The sequence below is a fragment of the Panthera tigris genome, chromosome A1 (genome assembly GCF_018350195.1).
Source record: "Panthera tigris isolate Pti1 chromosome A1, P.tigris_Pti1_mat1.1, whole genome shotgun sequence".
NCBI classification, from domain to species: domain Eukaryota; kingdom Metazoa; phylum Chordata; class Mammalia; order Carnivora; family Felidae; genus Panthera; species Panthera tigris.
The window spans coordinates 186,584,684-186,607,256 of record NC_056660.1 but is presented as its reverse complement, the minus strand read 5'-3'; the positions used below and the strand labels follow the sequence as shown (position 1 = coordinate 186,607,256).

Here is a 22,573-nt window from a genome sequence, read left to right as displayed (position 1 = left end):
ACAAATGAGATGGTGCCCAGAACTGCCGGCAATTGTGAAAAACAATATTTATTTCTTTTTTTCTAATAAAGAATAGCACATTTCCAGTCAATCAGTAAAAGAAAAAGTATAAAAATTACTAAGTACAGTCATTAGCATAATGTTATAGGAAAAATTATAACCTTTTCCCCTAAATGGCATGTTGGGTGGTCACAGTTGCTTTGGTTTCAAAGGGGGGCAAGAGTAGGTAATCAGCTATCTCAGGTGGCCCAGGACTGAGGAAATTTTCAGTATAAAACTTGGAAAACCCCAGGCAAACTGGGATGGTTGGTCATGCAAGAAAGAGTGCGACATCACAATGTTGGGTATGGCTTGGCATTTAGGTACAGTGGTCTGACATCTGCATGACTTTCCTATTACCTTGTTTCCTCTTAGCTCTGAAATAAAAATTCCTGTGTTATTGTTGAGGGTGTTACAACTTTCAAAGGGTTTTCACGTCCCTTATGTAATTTAGACTTGATCCTTAGGCCAAGTCCAGGAGGTAGGCCAGTTCTAACCTAATTTGCAGGTGTGGCATCTTGTTTCAAGGCTCCTAGAGAGTACAGTAGCAATGACTCAATCCAGATTTCCTGAAGCCAGTGTTCTTTCCACTATTCTCTTCCTCTCTGAAACATCCCACCTGTCTCAATATGGCTTGCAGGAGTGGGCAGGAATCAAATGGGGGAAAGGGAGGACCTTGAGATCCAAGTTTTGGCTCAATCTTCTCATTTGGAACAATTCATATCATTACTGCTTTGCCTCTCTAACAATCTCCATGTAGGATTCTCCTGTTGGCCATTATTAGTAACATCATGTGGCACAGTCAGTAAAAGAGATACAGCATACTGACTCCAGGATAATGCTTCAAATGGTCCCTCCAGTTAGGTTTGTTAGCAGAATGGTCAGTGGATGAGCTCAGTTTGCCATTTGCCAACTTGATTGTTGAGATCTTTTTGTTCATCTTTGCTGAAAAGTTACTCAAGTGTTAAGTCAACTTGTGTGTGGGGGGTGCTATGACTCTTAGGCTCAAAGACTTATCACAACATTGCATCCATCCCCTAATATACAGGGATTTTGCTGAATATATAGGTACTATCTTAAAGAGGAGAGGGTTCAGTAGCCTTCTCTGGCTTATCTTAACAACTAGGGACAGGCTATCCTTGCCCATAGTATACCTTAATTCTCTTGATAGCCTCTTAGAATTCTATCAGTCATTTTTAAAATTTCAATACTTTTTTGAGTTCTTTTACATTTTGGCACTTATAACTCTATGGATAAGAAGTTGTGTAATCCTTTTACCTCTACAGTGAGACTTACTCTGATTCTCCCTAAAATAACTGAAGCATGGGTCAGTGTCTTCCAGGTCTTTAAGGTGTAATTGTTTGGGCTCAGTGTTGCTCTCATACATACTATTCCGGGTGCAGATGTATTAAAGTCTACCAATCTTAGAGCTGAATGAGGATGTGTACTTGTATTTTAAAAATGAATAAATAGCTTTAAAAAAGAATACTGCTCCTATCCTCTTGGTACAGATTGTGGACATATGGTCTATTAGCTAAAGCTTGGGGTTTCCAGTGCACCCATTTGCTTTAGCATGTTCCTTCTGCCTCTTACACTAGGTGTGGACCTATAATTCTCAAAAGTCTCTGTGACACTGAGTTAAAATCTAGTTTTAATCTTTAGATATGGTTTTCTTTGGGTTAGAGACAAAAACAACCCAATTCTTGATGAATGAAAGAATTCATATACTCAAGAATTCATATACTCAAGATAAAGTACCTGTGTGTATGGGTTTCTTTTGAAACTTTAACTCTTGGCACAACGAGGTGATGTGATGGCTTGACAAGCCCAGAAACTTCCATACCTTGAGAAATTGCCTGGGTAGATATATGTCTTAGAATATTGGAAAAGTATGGCCTAGTTGCATTGGCCACTGGCTATACTTATCTAAAGGGCCACAGGAATGTCTCTGGGCTAAAAAAAATTAAAACTCAATGCATGAGAAACATACCTTCCTTATAAAAATTCTGTTTGCATGATCTGCTACCTGGCAGCAGGAGAAAGGTAGAGGGTGACTGGTTTCCAGTCTTTTTATGTCAAAGCCCTTGGGGCCAGCACTTTCTTCAAGGAAGTCAAACCTGGTCAGGAGAAAAGAACAAGAATGACACATCCTTTCCTCCATGAAGAGGAAGAGTCATGGGTTAATTAGGCCATTGATTGGGTGGTTTCTTCTGAGTTTATACAGATTTCTGCAGGCTATTCATATGGTCAGTGAACTCTGGGATCAGCGATGACTGCTCCTGCTTGAGGGCCGGTACTCAGCAATCTGTCCACTTGAGTAGGTTCCAGAAGCCATTGTCCTACTAGACCCAGAAGAAGGTATTCCCTGGATTAGAGTTTAGCTGAGGAGTCCTCTGGGCATGGGTCATTCCTCAGATGGTCTCTACTGCATTTCTCTCCATGCAGCACCCAGTCCTTCTTTCACTTGTACTTGGAAGGGCTAGAGCTCTTTGGGCTGTTGGCTCTGAAGTCCTGTTCTGGGACAGGTGGCACTGGATGGTGGGTATGCTGAGCCTCTTCAGGAATGGGGGCAGGCCTCTGTCTGTTTCTCAAACTCTGGATTTCTAGATCTCTTTTGTCCATAGGGAGTTTGTCGATTTTCTGAGCTTTTAAGATCAGAGACTTCCCATAAGTCCCTTGTAGAGATAGGAAAAAGTACCTGGCATGAAATAAAAGAATAAAGGCATTTTGATTTTTGTTGACTTCTTGAATTTTAGCATTGAAAAGGACCTTAGAATCTAACTCCCCACACAGGGCAAGATCCTCTTTGTTACACTCCTGTTGGCTATCAAATCTATGTCTAGGCATCTCTGGAATTGGGGAGTTCAACAATAACAAAATATAATAGCTAACATTTATTATCTACCAGGGCTATCCTAAGTGATTTAGGCGTTAACTTACTTCATTCTTCCAACAATCCCATGAAGTTGTACTTTCGTTTCCCTGTATGTACAGATGAGGAAACTGAGGCACCAAGAGATTAGTGATTTGTCCAGGGGAGCCACACAGTGATGGAGTGGTGATCAGAACCAAGCACTCTGGATCCCAAGGCTTTTATCCACCATGTACAAGGTGGTGCATTCTATTTCTGGGCAATTCTAAATCAGGAAAATGTACTTCCTTTGTAATGTCAATGCTTTGTCTAACTTATTAATGTTTAAGTAGTTTCTAAATACATGTTCTTTCCCTGAATCTGTGGGTTGACTTGACAGCATCACTATATTATCACTATTTGCTAGATGAAGAAACTGAGTCCCTAAGTGATAAGAAGGGTTTCCCAAGATTTCCAGAGAAGTTAATTGACCTCCCTGAATGGTTAACTCAGGTGTTTCTTTCCCCCTGCCAAGTTGAAGGTAGTGGACTCTGGATTTGGGAGTCTCCATCTGTGTTTAGAATCTAAGTTTAGGGAAAAAAGGAATGAGAAGGTGAATAAAACCATGTGGTATATGGAGAAAAAAATCACACCATTACATCATTTTGTGATATTGGGCAATTCATGTTCCCTCTTTTGGTGTCAGTTTCTTAACCTAAAGTGTAATTCAGTTGCTCAGGATACCTGTGATCTTTTCCAAAAATAATCCTTTAAAAGTTTTTATTTCTAAAGCCTTATAGAAAGACTCCATCCTTCCACTATTGTCTAAAAACTTTAGGGTGACATTACAGTGGCCAAAGGGTTTCTGAAGACAACAGTAGTTTCCATGGAATCAGATAAACTTTCTCTCATTCTTTCTCTTCTCACCCAGTGAGGCAGTACTGGTGACCATATATATGTTTCAGGAAATACTAACTTTCTTGCTTGGAAATTTGAATTTTCTCAGTTTAAGCCTTTCCTCCAAGCTATCACTTTCCTTCTTCCAGCCATTTATTTAACAAATATTTGTAGAGTCCCTACAATGGGCCAGGCCCCAAGGGATTAAAGTGTGAACAAGACAAGGTTCTTGCTCTCATGTAGCACGTACGTAGACTTCTAAATGTGGAGAGCACAGAGAGTGTCAAACACCTGATCTAGTTTGAGAGAACTTCCTTGAGAAGGAAACATTTGAGGACTGAGAGATGCATAGGAGGTAGCCAGGCAAAGAGGGGGTGAGAGAACAAAATCCTGAGCATGATGGCTGAAGTATGGATAGTGAGGACAGAGTGTGGAAATATGACACAGAAGGTGTTGGTAAGGTCAGAACAGGCAATGTCTGGGGGCCATATCTTGGTTTTTGTGCTTTATTGTGATGACCTTGGGAAGCTCTTGGGAGGGACATACACGGGTGACATGATTACACTTTGACACAATAATAATAGGTTAGAGCAAACCCAATAGGAGACTACTGAAGTAATTTGGGGTAAAAAGATTAGAAATAGAAAGAGCAGATGGATATGAGAAATAGGTACGAGACAAAACTGTCAGGTCTTGGTGACAAGCCAGATATGAGGTGGTGAGTGGTATCAAGGATAACTCCCAGGGGTCTGTCCTGGTCCTGTGTGGGTAGCATTTGAGAGAACTCTGGAGGAGACCCAAGTTTCTTTGATGGTGGTGCTGACAGGGGATGGATTATGAATTAAATTATAGAGGTCTCTCAGTTTCCTCAGACCTAACATGCCTAGTGGAGGTGATGATTGGCATCTAGAAAGATGTATCTAGAATTCAGAAGAGAGGTCTGGACTGGGAATTTATATTGGAGATTTGTCTGTTAAAAATGATATTTAACTTCACAATAGTGGTTGCTATGTATATGGTGAGAACATAAAGTCAGAAGACAGAAGAACCCAAGACTAAGACTAGACATCAACTATGTCAAGGACATGAAGCAGCAAGGAAAATAAAGGAGAATTAGGAGAAAGATGAAGAGAATGTTGTGTGATTTAAGCCAAGGAAAGAGTGTTCAAGGACTGTTATCCTCTCTTGTAGCTAATTAAGATACTGCTTTGTGTTGTAAAGTTAGTGTGTTATTTCTTTTGTCTTATCTGTAAAATAATTTACATATTCCTAGTTTAAGAGACTCAGTACAGTTCTTTAATATTGCTTGAATTAATTAGACCAAGATAAGTGAGGTCACAGCTAGTGGGCTAATTATCACAAGCTTGGTGAGTGAGATCAATCTCCATTATGATAAATATAGCTTATAACTTCAAGTGAACAAATAGTTTTCGGTGAACATTCAATTATGTAGATTTAAGAAACATTTATTGTTCCAAAGTTATAAGTCCACAGTCCTTGGAACTATTAAAATAATTGTTTCTCTATCAGAGGAAACCTCTGCCTTTCTTAGTAAACAACATTAAGCAGAAATCCAACTTTACGATGATAATAAAGAATAGCAGAGATTTAACTTCTGTGTTATTGGTAACTAGCAAGTAAATATTTTCCAGCTTTCCCCTAATTTGTCCCTCATCTGTTTTAACAATCTATAACACTGAAGGTTCGTCTTGTCAACAGTCTTCATTCTTTCCAAGGATCATCATCAAACTGGTTGCTGTTGGCTCTAAGTGTTTTCTAGCCAAGGGTAAGCAAAGAATGTATGATAATTTTCTTTCCATATCCTAAATCTGATACAGAACAGGGAGCTCAATCCTTGGGTAATGGTGATCATAACTGTGTGTAACCCAAAAGTGTGGACAAAAATACTTAACCCATATATTTGATGCTTTTTTTCCAATGAGAGCACGATCTTCTTTGTCTCCCCCAAGGGTTTGGGCTGAAGAAGGTGTGGGGTGGGCAATATTTCCTCTGAGGTTTGTACTTGTTCTTAATTGCTTCCTGCTCTTCACTCAGGGCCCTCTATCAATACTAGTCACTTTCACCTGTATTATGGTCACAGTTGTGTCTGAATCGTATACTGAGTTGCAGGTTTCTTGAGAACAAGGGCTCTGTTTTATTCACCTTTCTGTTCTTCTAACATCTATTGCTCATTTATCTCAGAGTGCAGCATATGTGATAGGAACCGTGCTAAATGCTGGTTATATAATAGTAAGAAGGATACCTTCTATCCAGGAGTTAATGGTCAGACAGAGACAGACAACAAATGGCTAAAGGCAGTGACAGGGTTACACCAAGGTGATGGGAACACATAGGAGAGGGGGATGTATTTCCAGGTAGGAAGGTAGGCAAAGTCACAGAAGGGTTGGAATTGATGCCTGAAATGATGTCAGAGAATGAGGAGGTTTGGTAATAGGAAGTGTATTCCAAGTAGAAGAAATTGCATGAATAAGGGCAGGAAGGTGAGAAGGCATGGGCCTTCAGGGGAGCACAGGAAGCCTGGTGGTGTTGAATCCAAACTTTGAAGCAGGGAGGTGGGAGAGGACTGATGCTGCAGACACCAGCAAGGGACAAGGAGGGAGGCATTGCACATAGAGCATACTTAGAACTCAACTGGTATTTATGTTTGCCATCTAGGTATCTTCAGCCTTTATGCATCAGAGGTCAAGGCTCTGAGTTGGCTTAGGACAAGGAAATGGAAACCAACCTAGGTTAAGCAAGGTGCCACATTTATTAAAGGAAGTAAGGTCTGCTATAGTTCTACCTAATTTTGGATTAGAAAAAGTTCTGTGCAATGTTGAGATAGTCTGTTTACTATAGCTTATAATGGTAGGGAGGCTGAATTTTGATGTTTAGAGTGGAAAGATCTTAAGAATGGAGAGGGGCTAAGTCTTGCCCATGGGGTACATCATTGTGAAGTTCACTGACTGCTCTGACTAGAGTGTGGGCTGCAGAATAGAACACTGGCCATTGAATTGGGAGAATCCAGCTCCCACTGTTATGTGTGGTGGACTTGTGGACACATTATGTTCTTTCTTGGGACTTAGCTGTCCCATGAGCAAGTGGGACTAGAACCATAGCTCTGTTTAACTTCTAGGTGATGGCAAAAGCAAAATGAAGTGCTAGGTAGCATGTGGCAAGAGTGAGCTTCAAGGAAATATAAGGTATTATTGTTGCTGTTTTTCTGGATAAGGCAAATGCAGAAGGTTTAGGCTAGAAATGTTAGAAATAGTCCCTGGGCATAAATGATTTATTTGGCTAATACAGGTTGTGGGTGTGTGTGTGTTAAACAAATTTGAGTAACATTAAAAAGTTGACTATTTCATGCAAAATCTGGATTTATGAACAAAAAATCTAAAGCTCTGGAATGCTAAGACTTGATCTTTCCTGGTGGCAATGATAGGGTGAAGTTGAGAAGGTCTTTTTCCCCATGTCTGTACTTCACCTGGTTTGTTGCAGTTGCTTGTCTGTCCCTGTAGATATTTGAGTATGAGACTCCTTGGCTAGTAAATAAATGATCCCTTATGTACAACAAAATTTGTAAGGCAGGAGGGCAGGAATTAATACTCATTTTACAGATACCACAACTGAGGCCAAGCCAGTTGGGGACTTTGCTACTCTGTGGCTGACCTGGGACCACACTCTGTGTTATTTGCTTTTTAGTTTATTGTTCTCTCTGTCCTAGTACCCTGTCTTTGAAACTGTAGTCTCAAGGTGTTCCTATCAGGAATCAAACTCCTGACTCTTGGATTAATAAGTGGGCATTGGTAGTTCTATGAAGATGACAGCCCCTGTGCTCAAACCTTGGCAGAAGAGCTGTGACTGGTGTGACGAAGCAGATGAGGTAGAAAGTGGGGTCTGAGAGCTGGCCTTCCATCACCCAATAGGGATTGGTGGGACTGTTGCAGTTGATGCAGATGGCATTGTAAACAAGGGACACCACAAAGTACATCAGGAAGCTGCCTGCCAGAACAAGTCCGTGGATAATGGTCTGTGGAAGGAAAGGAGAAGTAAACACTGTTAAAAGTATAGCTTAGATCGGGAGGCAGTACAATCATGGCACTTGGCTAACTTTGTTGTAAACATTTTTTTGGGGGAAATAAAAAATTTAAAATAAAAACATGCAGCTTAATGGATCATTATAAAGTGAACACCCATGTTGCTATAATCCAGAATTTGAACACACCTACCCAAAGAGCCCTGAAAGATTCTGTCTCACCCTTGACTTTGGTGATAATTTCCAAGCCATCCTTTGTCATTTCACTGCCTATCTACTGTTTCTAAATGTTAGGTAAATAGAATCCTATTTGGTGTGATGAATCCATTTTTTTCACATGTGGCTGCAGTTTATTATTTTCAAAGCAGACCGTATTCTGTTGTCTGATCTTATTCTGTTTTGTGTTTCTTTCCCCATTCTTATCCTCTTTTAACTTACTATTTTGTACAATTTCATTTTATCCCTTTACTGGTTTGAAAGTTATACACTCCATTTCTATTCTTTCAGTGATTACTCAATAAACGATAATAAGCAATCTTAAATTACCACAGTCTAAAATATGTAACTACTTTTCCCTCCTCCTGAATTATACAAGAACTTTAGAACACTTTAACTCTTAACCTCTCTCCTGACTTATTGCTACTGCATTTTTTTCTGATTTTTTAAAAAAAATTCAAGTTAGTTAACATACAGTGTTGTCCTGGTTTTAGGAGTAGAACCCAGTGATTTATCTCTTACATATGACACCCAGTACTCATCCCAAGAAGTGCCCTCCTTAATGCCCATCACCCATTTAGCCCATCCCCACACCACTTCCCCTCCAGCAATCCTGTTTGTTCCTTGTAGTTAAGCGTCTTTAATGGTTTGCCTCCTTATAGTTGAATATTGTCAATATTCATAAAATTCAGTTACATGTTGACTACTGTTTATGACTTCATTCCTTCTTGCATCTTGGACTGTCCATCTGAGATTTTTTTCCTTTTGCTTTGTACCTCCTTTAGAATTGCCTTTAGTGGGAATCTGCTGGTGATCTATTCTGATGTTTCATTTCATTCTCATACTTGAAGGATATTTTTGACAGATAACAGAATTCTTGTTTGGCAGTTCTTTTTTTCTTTGCATATTTAAAATAGCATTCCATTGTTTTTGGCTTATGTTTTTGCTACTGAGATGTCTGTTAACTTTTGTTTCTAAGAATGAAATCTTTATGTCTTAAGATCTGGCTATTTTTATGGTTTTTGTCTTTAGTATTCTATAGTTTCTTTATGGTAAGTATGTGTTTCTTTTATCTTGGGTTTTGTTGAACTTGAATTTGTGGATAGACGTTTTCATTTTTGCAAAATTCTTAAGTAACCATCTTTTTTTGTGTGTGTTTTACATTTTATTTATTTATTTTTTTAATATATGAAATTTAGTAACCATCTTTTAAACTTACTGCCTATCTCATTTTCTCTCTCCTTTCCTTAGACTCTGATCAAATGTATGTAGACCTTTTCAGATGCCACACTATCCTCTATACATTTTGTACCTTTTCCATAAGTTTTATTTTTCTTCTGTTTTATATTTTGCATAATTTCTCTTGACAAATTCAATAAATCTCCCTTTCAATTTTTTCTGATTTTTTGTTAAGCCAGCCACTGTATTTTATTTCTAAATGTTTTATTTGGTTTCTTTTTAAATTTGCTAGGTTGCTTTATATAGTTTACCAATCCTTGCAGATATTTTAAAGCTTATTCTTTACTTCTTTAAACATAGTAAAGATAATTTTCTATAATATATATCTGATAATACCAACATCTGAAATATATTTTTTTCTTTAATTTATTTATTTTGGGAGAGAGAGTGCATAAGCAGGGGAGTAGCCTAAGCAGGCTCCAATCTGTGTAGAGCCCAGTGTGTGGTTCTATCTCATGAACTGTGAGATCATGACCTAAGTTGAAATCAAGAGTCAGCTGCTTAACTGAATGAGCCATGCAGGTGCCCCTGATGCTTGTTTTTTTTTGATCCTCACCAATTGGTTTTTGTTTCTTTGAGAGTTGGTTACTTTGGATTATGTGATGCTCATTGCCCTTAAAGTTGCTAGGAACAGTTTGAGGCATAGGATGAGATACCTTTCTCTAGAGAGGGTGTATGTGTTTATTTTGCAATGTCCTTGGCAACTGTCAGTCTTGAATTCACTTTAAACTGAATTCATATGTCAAAATTTGGCTCAACGAAGTACTAGAAACTTGGGCTGCAAATATGTCTGAGGCCAGCCCATGGTTCTTTTCCTAGGACAGGTCTTTTTTACAGATTCTCCAAGCCCTGTTCACAATGAGAATGATTCCTACAGTACCTGCTGGGGATATTGAATAGGTAGGTCCATTTTTTGGGTGTACCATTACCCTGAGGTATAGCTTTGGGGTCCTAATTTATTTATTTTTAAGAATTAAACATTTATTTGCCTTCTAAAAAGATGGAAGCAATAAATCATAAAAACTTCTTTGAAAAAAAGTCTTTGAAAATAACTTTTCATGGCTTCCAGGGGAAGAAAATCCATCACCTGGTTAGCATCAAGTGGTATCAGTAGTTGATTGATGTTTTTCTTTTTCTTTTCTCTCTTTTTTAAAAATTTACATCCAAGTTAGTTAGCATATAGTGCAACGATGCTTTCAGGAGGAGATTCTTTAATTCCCCTTACCCATTTAGCCCATCTCCCCTCCCACAACCCCTCCAGTAACCCTGTGTGTTCTCCATATTTAAGAATCTCTTGTCTCTCCCCTTCCCTGTTTTTATATTATTTTTGCTTCCCTTCTCTTATATTCATTTTTAAAAATTTACATCCAAATTAGCATAGAGTGCAACAATGATTTTAGGAGTAGATTCCTTAGTGTCCCTTACCCATTTAGCCCATCCCCCTTCTCACAACCTTTCCATTAACCCTCAGTTTGTTCTCCATATTTATGAGTCTCCTCTGTTTTGTCTTCCTTCCTGTTTTTATATTATTTTTGTTTCCCTTCCCTTATGTTCATCTGTTTTGTCTCTTAAAGTCCTCATATGAGTGAAGTCATATGATTTTTGTCTTTCTCTAATTTCACTTAGCATAATACCCTCTAGTTCCATCCATGTAGTTGCAAATGGCAAGATTTCATTCTTTTTGATTGCTGAGTAATTCTCCATTGGATATATATGTACCACATCTTCTTTATCCATTCATCCATCGTTGGACATTTGGGCTCTTTCCATAGTTTGGCTATTGTTGATAGTGCTGCTATAAACATTGGGGTGCATGTGCCCGTTTGAAACAGCATACCTGTATCCCGTGGATAAATGCCTAGTAGTGCAATTGCTGGGTCATAGGGTAGTTCTATTTTTAATTTTTTGAGGAGCCTCCATACTGTTTTCCAGAGTGCTGCACCAGTTTGCTTTCTTTGGGGGTCCTAATTTAATGTGGGCTCTTATTAGACTCTTGCCTTGGGTGGCTGGGTTTGATTTCTGAACTTTTTGCTCAGTCAAGGTGCCAGAAACAGTTCTTTTTGAGCAGGGTTGCAAATACCCTCAAGGAAACAGGATTTGGGTCTTTGTCTAGAATCCCCCCTTCTCAAAGGTTTTTGTTACTATCCTGTTAGCTTTTTTATGATTTTGAAGAGTTTTTTTTTAATTATTCATTTTTAGTTTTCAGTAGGAGAGATGATCTGAATACTCCAGCCCCTGTTCGTGAAGAAGAAAGCAGTTAGCTATTTGTTGTTGTTGTGGTTATTTAGTTAGTTTTATTAGGTAGCAGTTAGCTGCTTTGGTGGGAACTGTGGAAACTGACAGTTATTCAAATTCATGTTAGATTTCTATCTGGGAAAACAAAGAGACTGTCCTTCTGCTTCAGGTACTTTCAAAAGAGAAATGCGTTTTTTCATAATGATTCCAATAGCTGACTCCTTTGCCAAGAGCACTGGAAATTGCCAGTAACCACTGGGTTAGCTAGTCTAGAGATGCATTAGGTGAGTTAATAATGCTGAATGGTGAGTGAAAGGAACAGGTACCCTCTTTGAAAGCAGCCAGATGCAGTGCTGTGAGAAAGTGGGCTGAGTGACCAGTTAGGATATAGAATCTTTAGTCTCATCACCCATATAATATATGGTTGAGGACTGCTTATGCATTTCAAGGCATTTTGAAAAGTTAAAAGAGAGTAGAATTCTTCTTGGGAAATATCTTGGGCTAGTTTTTTAAAAAATGGAATTAAATTGTGAAATACTTCAAGCATACAGATAGTACACCTCATATAGCCAGCACCTAGCTTTATCAGTTTTAACTTTGTCATATTTGCCTCCAATTTTTATTAAAAAATTAAGTTTAACATATACAATTAAAGCACCCATAATACCCTGCAAATGTTTTCTCCTTAGTCTAGAACATAAATTCAGTGTTCTCATCACTCTCAGACACATTTTATACCTACATGTTTATGAATACTTTTTTACTTTATCATGTATATGTATCCTTCAACTTTTTTTTCACTAGACCTTATCCTTTTGGAGTTTCATCCATGTTGATAGATATGGCTTTAGTTAGTTATTTTACCTGTTCTATTGTATGAATATGCCACAATTTATTTTCCTATTGATGAACACTTATGCTTTTTATTTTCTTTTTTTTTTCTATTAAGAATGATTAATTCTTGAACATGTTTCTGTATATACACATGCAAGAGTAATTTTCAGGATGCATCATACTTAGAAGTGGAATTGTGTCATAGCAGATGAGTACTTAAACTCCTCCAGCTATTTTCAAATTGCTCTCCAGAGTGATGGCATTAGCTTATATTTTGTAGTCTACTACCAGGATATAAAAGTTCTTTGGTCGGGACTTATTATCTTTAACACACTGCTGAGTCGATTTGCCATTCACTTAAAATGCTTATTTATTTTGAGAGAGAGAGAGAGAACTCCAGCAGGGGAGGGGCAGGGAGAGAGGGAGAAAGAATTCTAAGCAGGCTCTGTGCTGTGAGCACAGACCCCAATGCAGCGTTCCATCTCAAGAACTGAGAGATCATGACCTGGGTCCAAATCAAGAGGGGGACACTTAACAGACTGAGCCACCCAGGCACCCTGCCAATAATTTATTTAGAAGTTTTATATCTCTGTTATGGTCTATGATTTTCTTTCCTTGTGACCTATGCTTATTTCGGTATCAGGATTATTTTAGCTAATTTCTGTAATGGTGACTAGTTTATTCAGGTTTGCTGACTGACCTCGGTTATGTTTTGGTAAATTTTAAAGAAATTATCAACTTGGTTTAAATTTTCAAAAAATATTAAAAAATGATTATAGCTATGTTTATCAGTCTTTTTCATCTTGTTTTTGTGGTCTTTGTGTATGTCTGTGTGTGTGTGTGTCTTCTCCTGGATCAGTTTTGCCAGAGATTAGTTTTAATTAAAATTCCAGTTTGGGGGTTCCTGGGTGGCTATCAGCATGGAGCCTGCTTGGGATTCTCTCTCTCTCTCACAATAAATAAACTTTAAAATAAAATTCCAGTTAGTTCACATACAGTGTACTATTAGTTTCAGGTGTACAGTATAGTGATTCAACCCTTCCATATAACACCCTGTACTCATCACAAGTGCAATCCTTAATCCCCATTACCTATTTAACTCATCCCTCCACCCACCTCCCCTCTGGTAACTCTCTATTTGTTCTCTATAGCTAAGAGTTTGTTTCTTGGTTTGCCTCTTTCTCTTTTTGCCTTTGCTTGTTTATTTTATTTCTTAAATTCCACATGAGTCAAATCATATGGTATTTTTCTTACTTCACTTAGCATAATACTCTCTAGCTCCATCCATGTCATTGCAAATGGCAAGATTTTATTCTTTTTTATGGCTGAGTAACACAGATTAGTTTTTATTAGGGTTTTGAGGAACTCCATTATTGGTCTTACCGATCCTTTCAATTGTTTCCTTGATTTTTCTGTTTAGGTTCTTGAATTGAATTCTTTTTTTTTTAAATAATAAATGCATTAGATGCATCCCATAAGTTTGCATATATGGTACTTTTATAGGCATTTAGCAAGAATTTCCATCATGATATATGCTGGACCTTGTGAATTATTTAGAAGTACATTTTGAAATTTCCAAGCATGTTAAGTTTGTTTGGCTCTCTTTTTATTGCTCATTTTTAATCTAAATGTGTTGTCAGAAAATCTGTTTATGATTCTTTCAAATTCCTTTGTGAGAATTTGGTCTTTTAATTTTTGGTATATCATCTGTGTTTGAAAGATACATGTTTGGTATTTGTTTGGAACAGGATTTTATATATTATGTGATAATTTATTCAAGGCTTCTATATTGTTTTTGTTTGATCCATTTCTGATAGAATTATATAAATCTCACAGTTCTCACAGTATAATTGTGAATTTGTCTATTTCCCCTTATATTTGCTGGACAAAAATATCCAATTTGATAATTTTTGGTTTTAACAGGTGAATTAAATCTATTTACATTATTATGGGTATTGATATATTTGGGTTTCTCTTGAACATCTTGTGTTTTATTTTGGGGGGCAATCATTTTTCTTTGCTCTTAATTTTTTTATCTTTCCTATATCCTGCAGAATTGATAGTTTTCTATTTTCCTCTTATTTATTTCCATTCCTTTATGGTTAACCTTAAGTTTTTAAGCTACATTTTCAAGTATTAAGATACCTTACATCTTTAGACACACTAAATAGGGACTTTTATGGAAAAATTGATAGTTAAATGCCTATTTCTATCTTCCTCCCATTAATGACAAAGGCTGTAGCATAAATTGTCTATTGAATAGCTCTTTCTTTTTTTTTTTTTTTTAATGTTTCTTTATTTATTTTTGAGACAGAGAGAGACAGAGCATGAATGGGGCAGGGGCAGACAGAGAGGGAGACACAGAATCGGAAGCAGGCTCCAGGCTCTGAGCCAGCATCAGCACAGAGCCAGACACGGGGCTCGAACTCATGGACTGTGAGATCGTGACCTGAGCTGAAGTCGGACACTCAACCGACTGAGCCACCCAGGCGCCCCTTGAATAGCTCTTTCTTACCGTTATGTTGTTTCTTACAGTTTTAGCTTTCATGTTCTTGCAGAAGTATGTTTCTACTTTTGTTTCAGTATCTGAAAATGTCATTTATTTTGCCCTGGTCTTACGTGATGTGCAACTCTTTATTTCCCCTCAGGTCTTTGAAGATGATTACTCCACTGTTTTCTAGCTTCTATTGTTTGTCAGTTTAACTGCTATTCCTTTTCAAGTAAGTTGTCCATAGTCTTTGGTAGACTTTAAGATCGTCTCTTGTACATTGTATAGTTTCGCTATGATATATCCAGATTTATATTAATTTTCTTTTTCAATGATTATCTTTTCAGATATTGCTTCTCTACCATTCTTCTTCTAGCCATTATTCCTTTGAATTACTTTTTTCATATTTGTGTGGCATTCCAGATGAGTTCCTAGTAATATCTTCCAATTTGGTAGTTTACTCCTTGCCAGTGTCTGATCTAGAGTGGATCCCATGAATTGAATTTTTAATTTCAATGACAAAATTTTCATTTTGAAGAGTTCTAAATGTTTCCCTAGCTTGCTTCAGTTCCCAGGATTAAAGTTGTCTCTTTGATTCTTAACCACCTTCCTCATGGCTTCTGATAAAACTGGAATTCCAAATAGCATGTCAACTTTTCTTCAGCTTGCTTTCTTGAGTGGGGAATTTCAGCCCAGACCCTGGACCTAGCAGTAAACAGGGCTCCAGTCTTTCTTAACCCATAGGAACAAGACTCTCCTCTGCCACAGTTTCCTGTCCTGGATTCCAGAAAGCCTTCAGTTTGGGCCAGCCCAGTACCTCTTCCTCCCCTGTCCCACTGTTTTTCAGTCTCTCCTCATGCTGGTGCTTCTTGAGGAAATTTATCCTGTACTTGGCTCTGCTATACATTTTTTGGGTTTATCACTTTATTCTATTTATCTTTGGCATGAACTGGAACAGGGGGTCTGTGATCTGAAGTTTCCTTGGGTGGCTATTACTAGCTACTGCACATCATGTCAGGGGCTGATCTGGTTTAGTTAACATCCATTATATCACAATATATGTATGTCAAGTGATTATCCTGTACACCTTAAACTTATACAGTGCTATATAAGTCAATTATACCTCAGTAAGACTGACACTGACCCCCCCACCCACCAACAAAGGTCTCTAGGAGGTTAAATGAGATAATACACTAAAAATCATATAAATAGGTACCTGGTAAATAATTTTAAGCTCTTTGTTGTTATTACCATTGTTTAGAAGAATTTAATGAGAAAGCTGGCATTGCCGTTTTTAGATACTGAAATGTGATATTTAGACATGCTTGTGATGTGCTTACCCTGAAATTAAATGGAGAGAACAGACCTCCCTAACACAGCCTCAAGTATAGTCAGGCTACCATTTTCCTCATCTCTGAAACATCCTCGATTTTTTAAATCAAAAATACAGATTTGAAGGGGGTACATGCACCCTAATGTTTCTAGAAGCATTATCAACAATAGCCAAACTATGTAAAGAACCCAAGCATCCATTTACTAATGGGTGGATAAAGATATGGTGTATATATACATACACACAATGGAGTATTACTCAGCCATGAAAAGAATAAAATCTTGCCATTTGCAATAACATGGATGGAGCTAGAGTGTATTATGCTAAGTGAAATAAGTTGGTAAGAAAAAGACAAATATTATATGATTTCACTCATATGTGGAATTTAGGAAACAAAGCAGATGAACATATGGGAAGGGAAAAAAAAAGGGAAGCAAACCATAACAAAGTCTCAACTATAGAGAACAAACCGAGGATTGATGGAGGGAGGTGGGTCAGAGGATGTGTTAAATGCATGATGGGCATTAAGGAGTGCACTTGTTGTAATGAGTACTGGGTATTATATGTAAGTGATGAATCACTAAATTCTCCTGAAACCAACATTACACTGTATGTTAACTAACTAGAATTTATATAAAAATTTGGAAAATACATTCTATTTTTGCAAAAAATTGTCTCATTATTTTATAGGTCTTAGTTTTATATTCTGGATAGATAATAAGCAAGTTGAGGCTGGGGACTTCATCTTTTATACCTCCCTCATTCCTGTACAAATGGGACACAGTGTAGGAGTTCAGCAGTTAGTTATTGATTAGATCAATGATACAGAGTAAAATGAATGAAATTTTTCAGGTCAAAGGGGCTCTTGGGTGCTTACCCAGGTCTTCATTTCCATTGCCTGGTGCAAGAGAATTGTGGCAAGGGAGATGGTGTTGATGGGTGTCCCAAAGGTAAAGACATCAATATCAGAGTCTTTGTAGGTCTGCAGAGGAGGAAAAAACAGGCACTGTCAGATGTATCCTTGGATTCAAGGCCTTGGTTTTGACACAGTGATAATAAAGCATCAGTGAAGGCAGGTATCATGGGAGGGGAAGGAATGAGAAGATACTCAGCTGCCATCCCTGGGGAACTGACCCAAGGAACAGACAAGATGAGGAGTGAGTTAATATGGTTAAATTCTTTGGAAACATATTTGTAGCAGAAGCCATGATGGGTATTCCAGAACATTGCAGAATGGATGAACAAGAAATTTATTGAGTAACCAGCAGGCACAATGCCAACTGCTGAAGATGCTTCTGTGTACCTTCAAGGAGTCTATAGTCTACTAGGCAGGGAAAATGTAGTACAATTTAAGGTAGAAAATGATACAATGGTACCAGGTATACAAAGTACCCCAGGGGGTACAGAAGAGAATATATATCATAATCAGAGGAGTTAATCTCTTGAAAAGAGAGGAAAGGCAGACCAGGGAAAAGTGAGAACTTGATGCTGAAAAGTTCAAAAAGGTCCCAGATGGTCCATTAGTTGAGCACATAGTAGGGGAAAAAAATGAAGTAGGAAAGGTAAGCAGAGTCCTAGAGAAGGAAGGTATTGTAAGGTAGGGAAATTCAAATGAAGCACAAAATCACTCGACCCATCTTGTTGCTGACTGCAAAAGGATGTGAGGCAGGGTAGACACCACAGTTTAGCACTTGACCCACATTCCGTTTTCCCTGTCCAGGAGAAATACGGATTATATTCTGCTATCTTTGTTCCCAGTCTTCAAACTGGGAACCAAATTGAGATGGGGCTGGTATCCCTTGCTATCTGTATTCTTGCTTTTATTTCAGATAATGTAGTATCCTTTATTATCAGAACTTATTTCCTGGATGTGTGCGGCCTTGACCTTGAAAGCAGAAACCTAAATATAAATCAAGGGTTGTAAATTCAAATACCTTCAATATTCAAGTAAGAAATAGTAAATGAGTGAAGAAAGCTAGGTATAAGACAAAATGTAGTGGTAGGGACTATGGCAAACTGAAGAACATGCACCCCATCTAAGCAGGGCTGTGAATCAATTCTGGATTTTTGCCACGTGGCAAAAATGACCCAGTGTAGTGACAGTTTCCAGTTTTTTAAAAGGTGGCAGAAATTAAGATGTTTTGGAAAAAATTCTGATTTTTCAAATACCCTGAGTTGGATATAGTCTGCAGACCACCTGTTTGGATCCTCTGTGCTGCATCATCCAGAAAGACACTACTAGTCTAGGATTCATGTTTACAGTACCAGTTGCAATTCACTCTGTGATTTGTATGATTAGAAAGGGACTATACGACTTACCAGGTAAGGAATGAAGAAACAGACAAGGCTCTGATAGAATGCATCCACTATGCAAATCCAGAAAGTCATAGAGTTATAGCACTGCCAGGAAAGAACACATCAACCACCATCAAAGCAAGCCTTTGTAAGGAATGTTCTTGTGCTATCTGGGGCAAACAATAGGGTATTTAGAATGCTTTTTATCTTAGAGGCAATAGAATGGGACCATTAAGAACACAGACCTGGGGGTGACAGACCTTAGTTCAAGTCCCAGCTCTGCCCGAAGCTAATGACCTTGTGAAAGTCACTAAACCACTTTGATAATTGCTTCTTCTTCCATAAAAAAGGATGAAAACACCAACTATCTCCTTGGGTTTCAAGAAATCTAAATGTGGTTGTGCTGTAGTACCTAGTAAGTGCTCAGTTATCAATAACTGTCATTCATTAGCACCACGCTAGTGCTAATACACAATGGGTAAGTTTAGAGATTCTAAGGTTTCTATATAGCCTCTGAAAGGGAGCTCTCCATCACAGCCCAGGATCACAGATTCCCAAGAGACAGGGCTCAGTGGCTTCAGAGACCAGTGTTCTCATTTTGTGCTTCACTGCCCATGGTCTGGCTTCTCCAAATCACTAAGGGTGTCAGTGTGACCTCTGTCTTCCAGGAAACCATCCTGATGGTTTCCCAGGCCTTCTTTAGTCTACTGGCTACCAGCAAATTCTAGACCATGTATAATCTTGTGTTCTAAGCTTTGTATTCCCCAACATGAGTAGAAGCCCTTATTTATCACCCAGTGATGAGCAAACTAGCTTTTAATCCCAGGGGTTCCCAAACCAAGCCTTGGGGGTTCTGTCAAAGGCCTGGAGAAAGGGGCCAGTTGAGGGCAATGGGATCTCTCTGCATGTCCTCTCCGCATTCAACTAGGGCAGTCCCATGTTACTTAATTAACAAATAACTAAAAAAGAAAAATACCCACTGGTCTGGTCCATCGCCCTCAACAGCACATGCGAAACAGACCAGGAACAGGGAGTGGAGCTACTGGGTCACAAAGGAGCTAAGAGGCAGGGTAGTGACCAGAGTGTAGGGCCCCTAACCCCAGGCCAGTGCTCTTTCTCTGACACCTGCAGGGAGGATTCAGAGACAGGGAGGAGTTGAGGCCCCTCCAGCTTACCTCAGAGTTTTGGCCACTCTTGTACAGCTCTGGCAATGCCAGGAGTGTTTCTGCAGAGATGTCTTTATCGAGGACTCCAAAGATGAGAGGAGGCAAGGAGGTGAAGAAGAGATTAAAGAATATCATCTGCCAATAATCGATCATGGTGGAGCCAGAGAAACCACAGAAAAACTGGTACCAGAAGAGCAGGTTGACATAACACTGCAGGCAGAAAGAGTGGCCTTGTGAGTGAGGACCCATGGGCAGTAGTCAACAACTGTTGCTTAGAAGCCTCTGGCAAGTCACTATGCTGACTTGGAGCTTCCATTTTCTCATTTGTGACATGCAGAGTTGTGTAAGCATCAGAGATAACTAATCTATAGAGCTGCTGCTGCTACTACCATTACTATTACTGCTCTTCGGGACCTGAAGGGAATTGCACCAACTTGTTAAGGTAAGTGTAATGGGGTGGTTAAGAGCACAGGTTATGGAGGCAGAAAAGGCTGGTTTGGAATGATTACATCTGTTATTTACTAGCTGTGTGAGCTTGAGCAAATCACTTAACCTTTCTGAACATCATTTTGGCATCTTTCAGATGGGAATAGTAGCATCTTAGACCATGGCACAGGATATCAAAAGGCAGTAGTTACGATTAGTAGTGTGGGAAGAGAAGGGGGTGTCCCAGGGAAGGGATAATAGAAAGACCAGATACTGGGCAGAAAGCCTGGTGGAAAGATGATTTCATGAGATTTTCCTCACAATATATTCTTAATGGTGATGCAACTCAGACAGGTGAGGAAGAATATCTTCTCCTTAACTGTTGCTTTATGGTTTCTGAAGCTGTTTTCCACTCAGGACTGCCCACCTGAGAATGCAAACTGGTGCAGCCACTCTGGAAAACAAAAAATTAAAAATAGAACTATCCTGTGATCCAGCAATTGTTCTACTAGGTATTTGTCCAAAGGACACAAAAATGCTGATTGAAAGGGGCAATGCACCCCAATGTTTATAGCAGCACTATTGACAATAGCCAAAGTATGGAAAGAGCCCAAATGTCATCAACTTATGAATGGAAAAAGAAGATGTTATGTGTATATACGTATGTACATATGTATATGTATATATATACACACACACACACATGTACATAAAATGGAATATTGACTATCAAAAAGAAAACCTTTCTGTTTGCAACAACACGGATGGAACTATAACATACACTAATTGAAATAAGTCAGAGAAAGACTAATACCATATGATTTCACTCCTATGTGGAATTTAAAAAACAAGACAGATGAACATAGGGGAAAGGAAGCAAAATAAGATAAAAACAGAGAAAGAGAGACAAACTATAAGAGACTGTTAAATACAGAGAACAGAGTTGCTGGTGGAGTGTTGGGTGGGGGATGGGCTAAATGGGCAATGGGCATTAAGGAGGATACTTGTTGGGATGAGCACTGGGTATTACATGTAAGTGATGAATCACTAAATAATATTCTTAAAATCATTATTATACTATATGTTAACTAACTTGGATTTAAATAAAAACATTTTTTTTAATTAAAAAAAAAAAGACTGCCCACCTGAGATGGGCTGGGATCACTAGTATTGTTTACCCCCCTGCGATGTGGCTTGGTGACTTGACCAAAGTCATCACTTAAGCTGCTGCTCCCAGTGCTGGGACCAGAATGTCCTGTGTGGCTGAGGCACACAGGATAAAAAGTATAGTAAGAAATTGTTCCTTAGGTTTGTGTACAAACTATAACGCCCATAACCTAACTGCCAGACTAGTGTTATTTTGAAAAGGATGTAATAATATGGGCATGTTAATGTTATTAGTGACACCAATGATTATACTGGAGCTTCTATTTGTGCCAGGTGTGTGATATATATTATAGCATATTACTATATAGTATATTAGATGTGCAATAGACCTTATAATTTGTCCCATGTTGAAAGATTATTGCTAAAGATAGTACATATTATATTAGTGTTATATCTCAATGATAATATTATTAGCCCCACTCTACAGATAAGGAACCTAACGCTCTAAGATACTCAGTTACTTCCTGCCTAAGTTCAGAGCCAGAAAATCACACAACCAGCATCTGAGTTTCAAGCCTTCCTCTTTGACCATTCCTAAACTTTCTCAATCTCCTATTGGATTCTACAATAACAATGCTGACTGAGAGGTTTCTAGCCAAAGAGCTCCATCCTTTGGCTTTTCTGGTGACCAGTGGGAAGTTTTCTGGTTCTGAAAGAGATCCTGATGCCCTGAGATTTCCTGGATCTTGCACCTTTGTGTCCAAAGAAGGGAGAAGGCTCAGTCTGTTTACTGAGCTACAGGTAGGTTTGAAATGCACTATGGGAAGACTTTGAGACTCCAGATCGACAGCAACCACTTGTGCACTTGATGTGGTGGGTTTAAGAAGAACTGAAGTACTGAAGTTCCCTTGATACTATCATTCAGCAGCTGTTATGAAGCTTTGACTTTCTTTCCCCTTTGAGAATCTTGTCTCGCTTCTCCCTCCTCAGCTAAATGGGAAAAATAGTAACTCTTCTCTCTCTTACACATGGGTAGGTCAAGTGGCTCAGATGAGCTAAGTGACCACACCAAATGCCCTTGGCCACTTGGGGCTGGAACTGTGACTTGAGGTTGTAGTAGCCTAGGATACCAGAGCTGGAAGGGACACCATCTTACAGATGAGGCCAATAATAGCAACAACAGCAAATAGCAACAGCAACAAAGACACATAAAGCACATACTATATGCTAAGCTATGTTCTGACCCATTAAATCTACCTAGCAGCCCTTTGAGGTAGTGATTACTACTCTCATTTTACAATTTAGGAAACTGAGCCTCAGAGAGGGGTCAAGTCATTGGGCTGGGGGTATAGAGCTAGTAAGTAACAAAATTGGAGTTCAAATCCAGAGGTTCTGGATGCAGAATCCATCC

The 22,573-nt window shown here is 38.6% G+C and overlaps 1 protein-coding gene across 2 annotated transcripts in view; it reads right to left on the bottom strand.

The window, feature by feature from the left end:
• Positions 1–2,160: 2,160 nt before the first annotated feature.
• Positions 2,161–22,573, bottom strand: part of ATP10B (ATPase phospholipid transporting 10B (putative)) — a 70,283-nt gene continuing 49,870 nt past the window's right edge. For both annotated transcript variants that reach the window (XM_042992945.1, XM_042992953.1), the window contains 5 exons: positions 19,639–19,839; positions 18,488–18,568; positions 17,046–17,150; positions 7,630–7,817; positions 2,161–2,737 (listed from right to left, as the gene is read on the bottom strand). In XM_042992945.1, the coding sequence (XP_042848879.1) occupies positions 2,500–2,737; positions 7,630–7,817; positions 17,046–17,150; positions 18,488–18,568; positions 19,639–19,839 (813 nt within the window). In that variant the 3' untranslated portion in view covers positions 2,161–2,499. The remainder of the gene's footprint in view (positions 2,738–7,629; positions 7,818–17,045; positions 17,151–18,487; positions 18,569–19,638; positions 19,840–22,573) is intronic.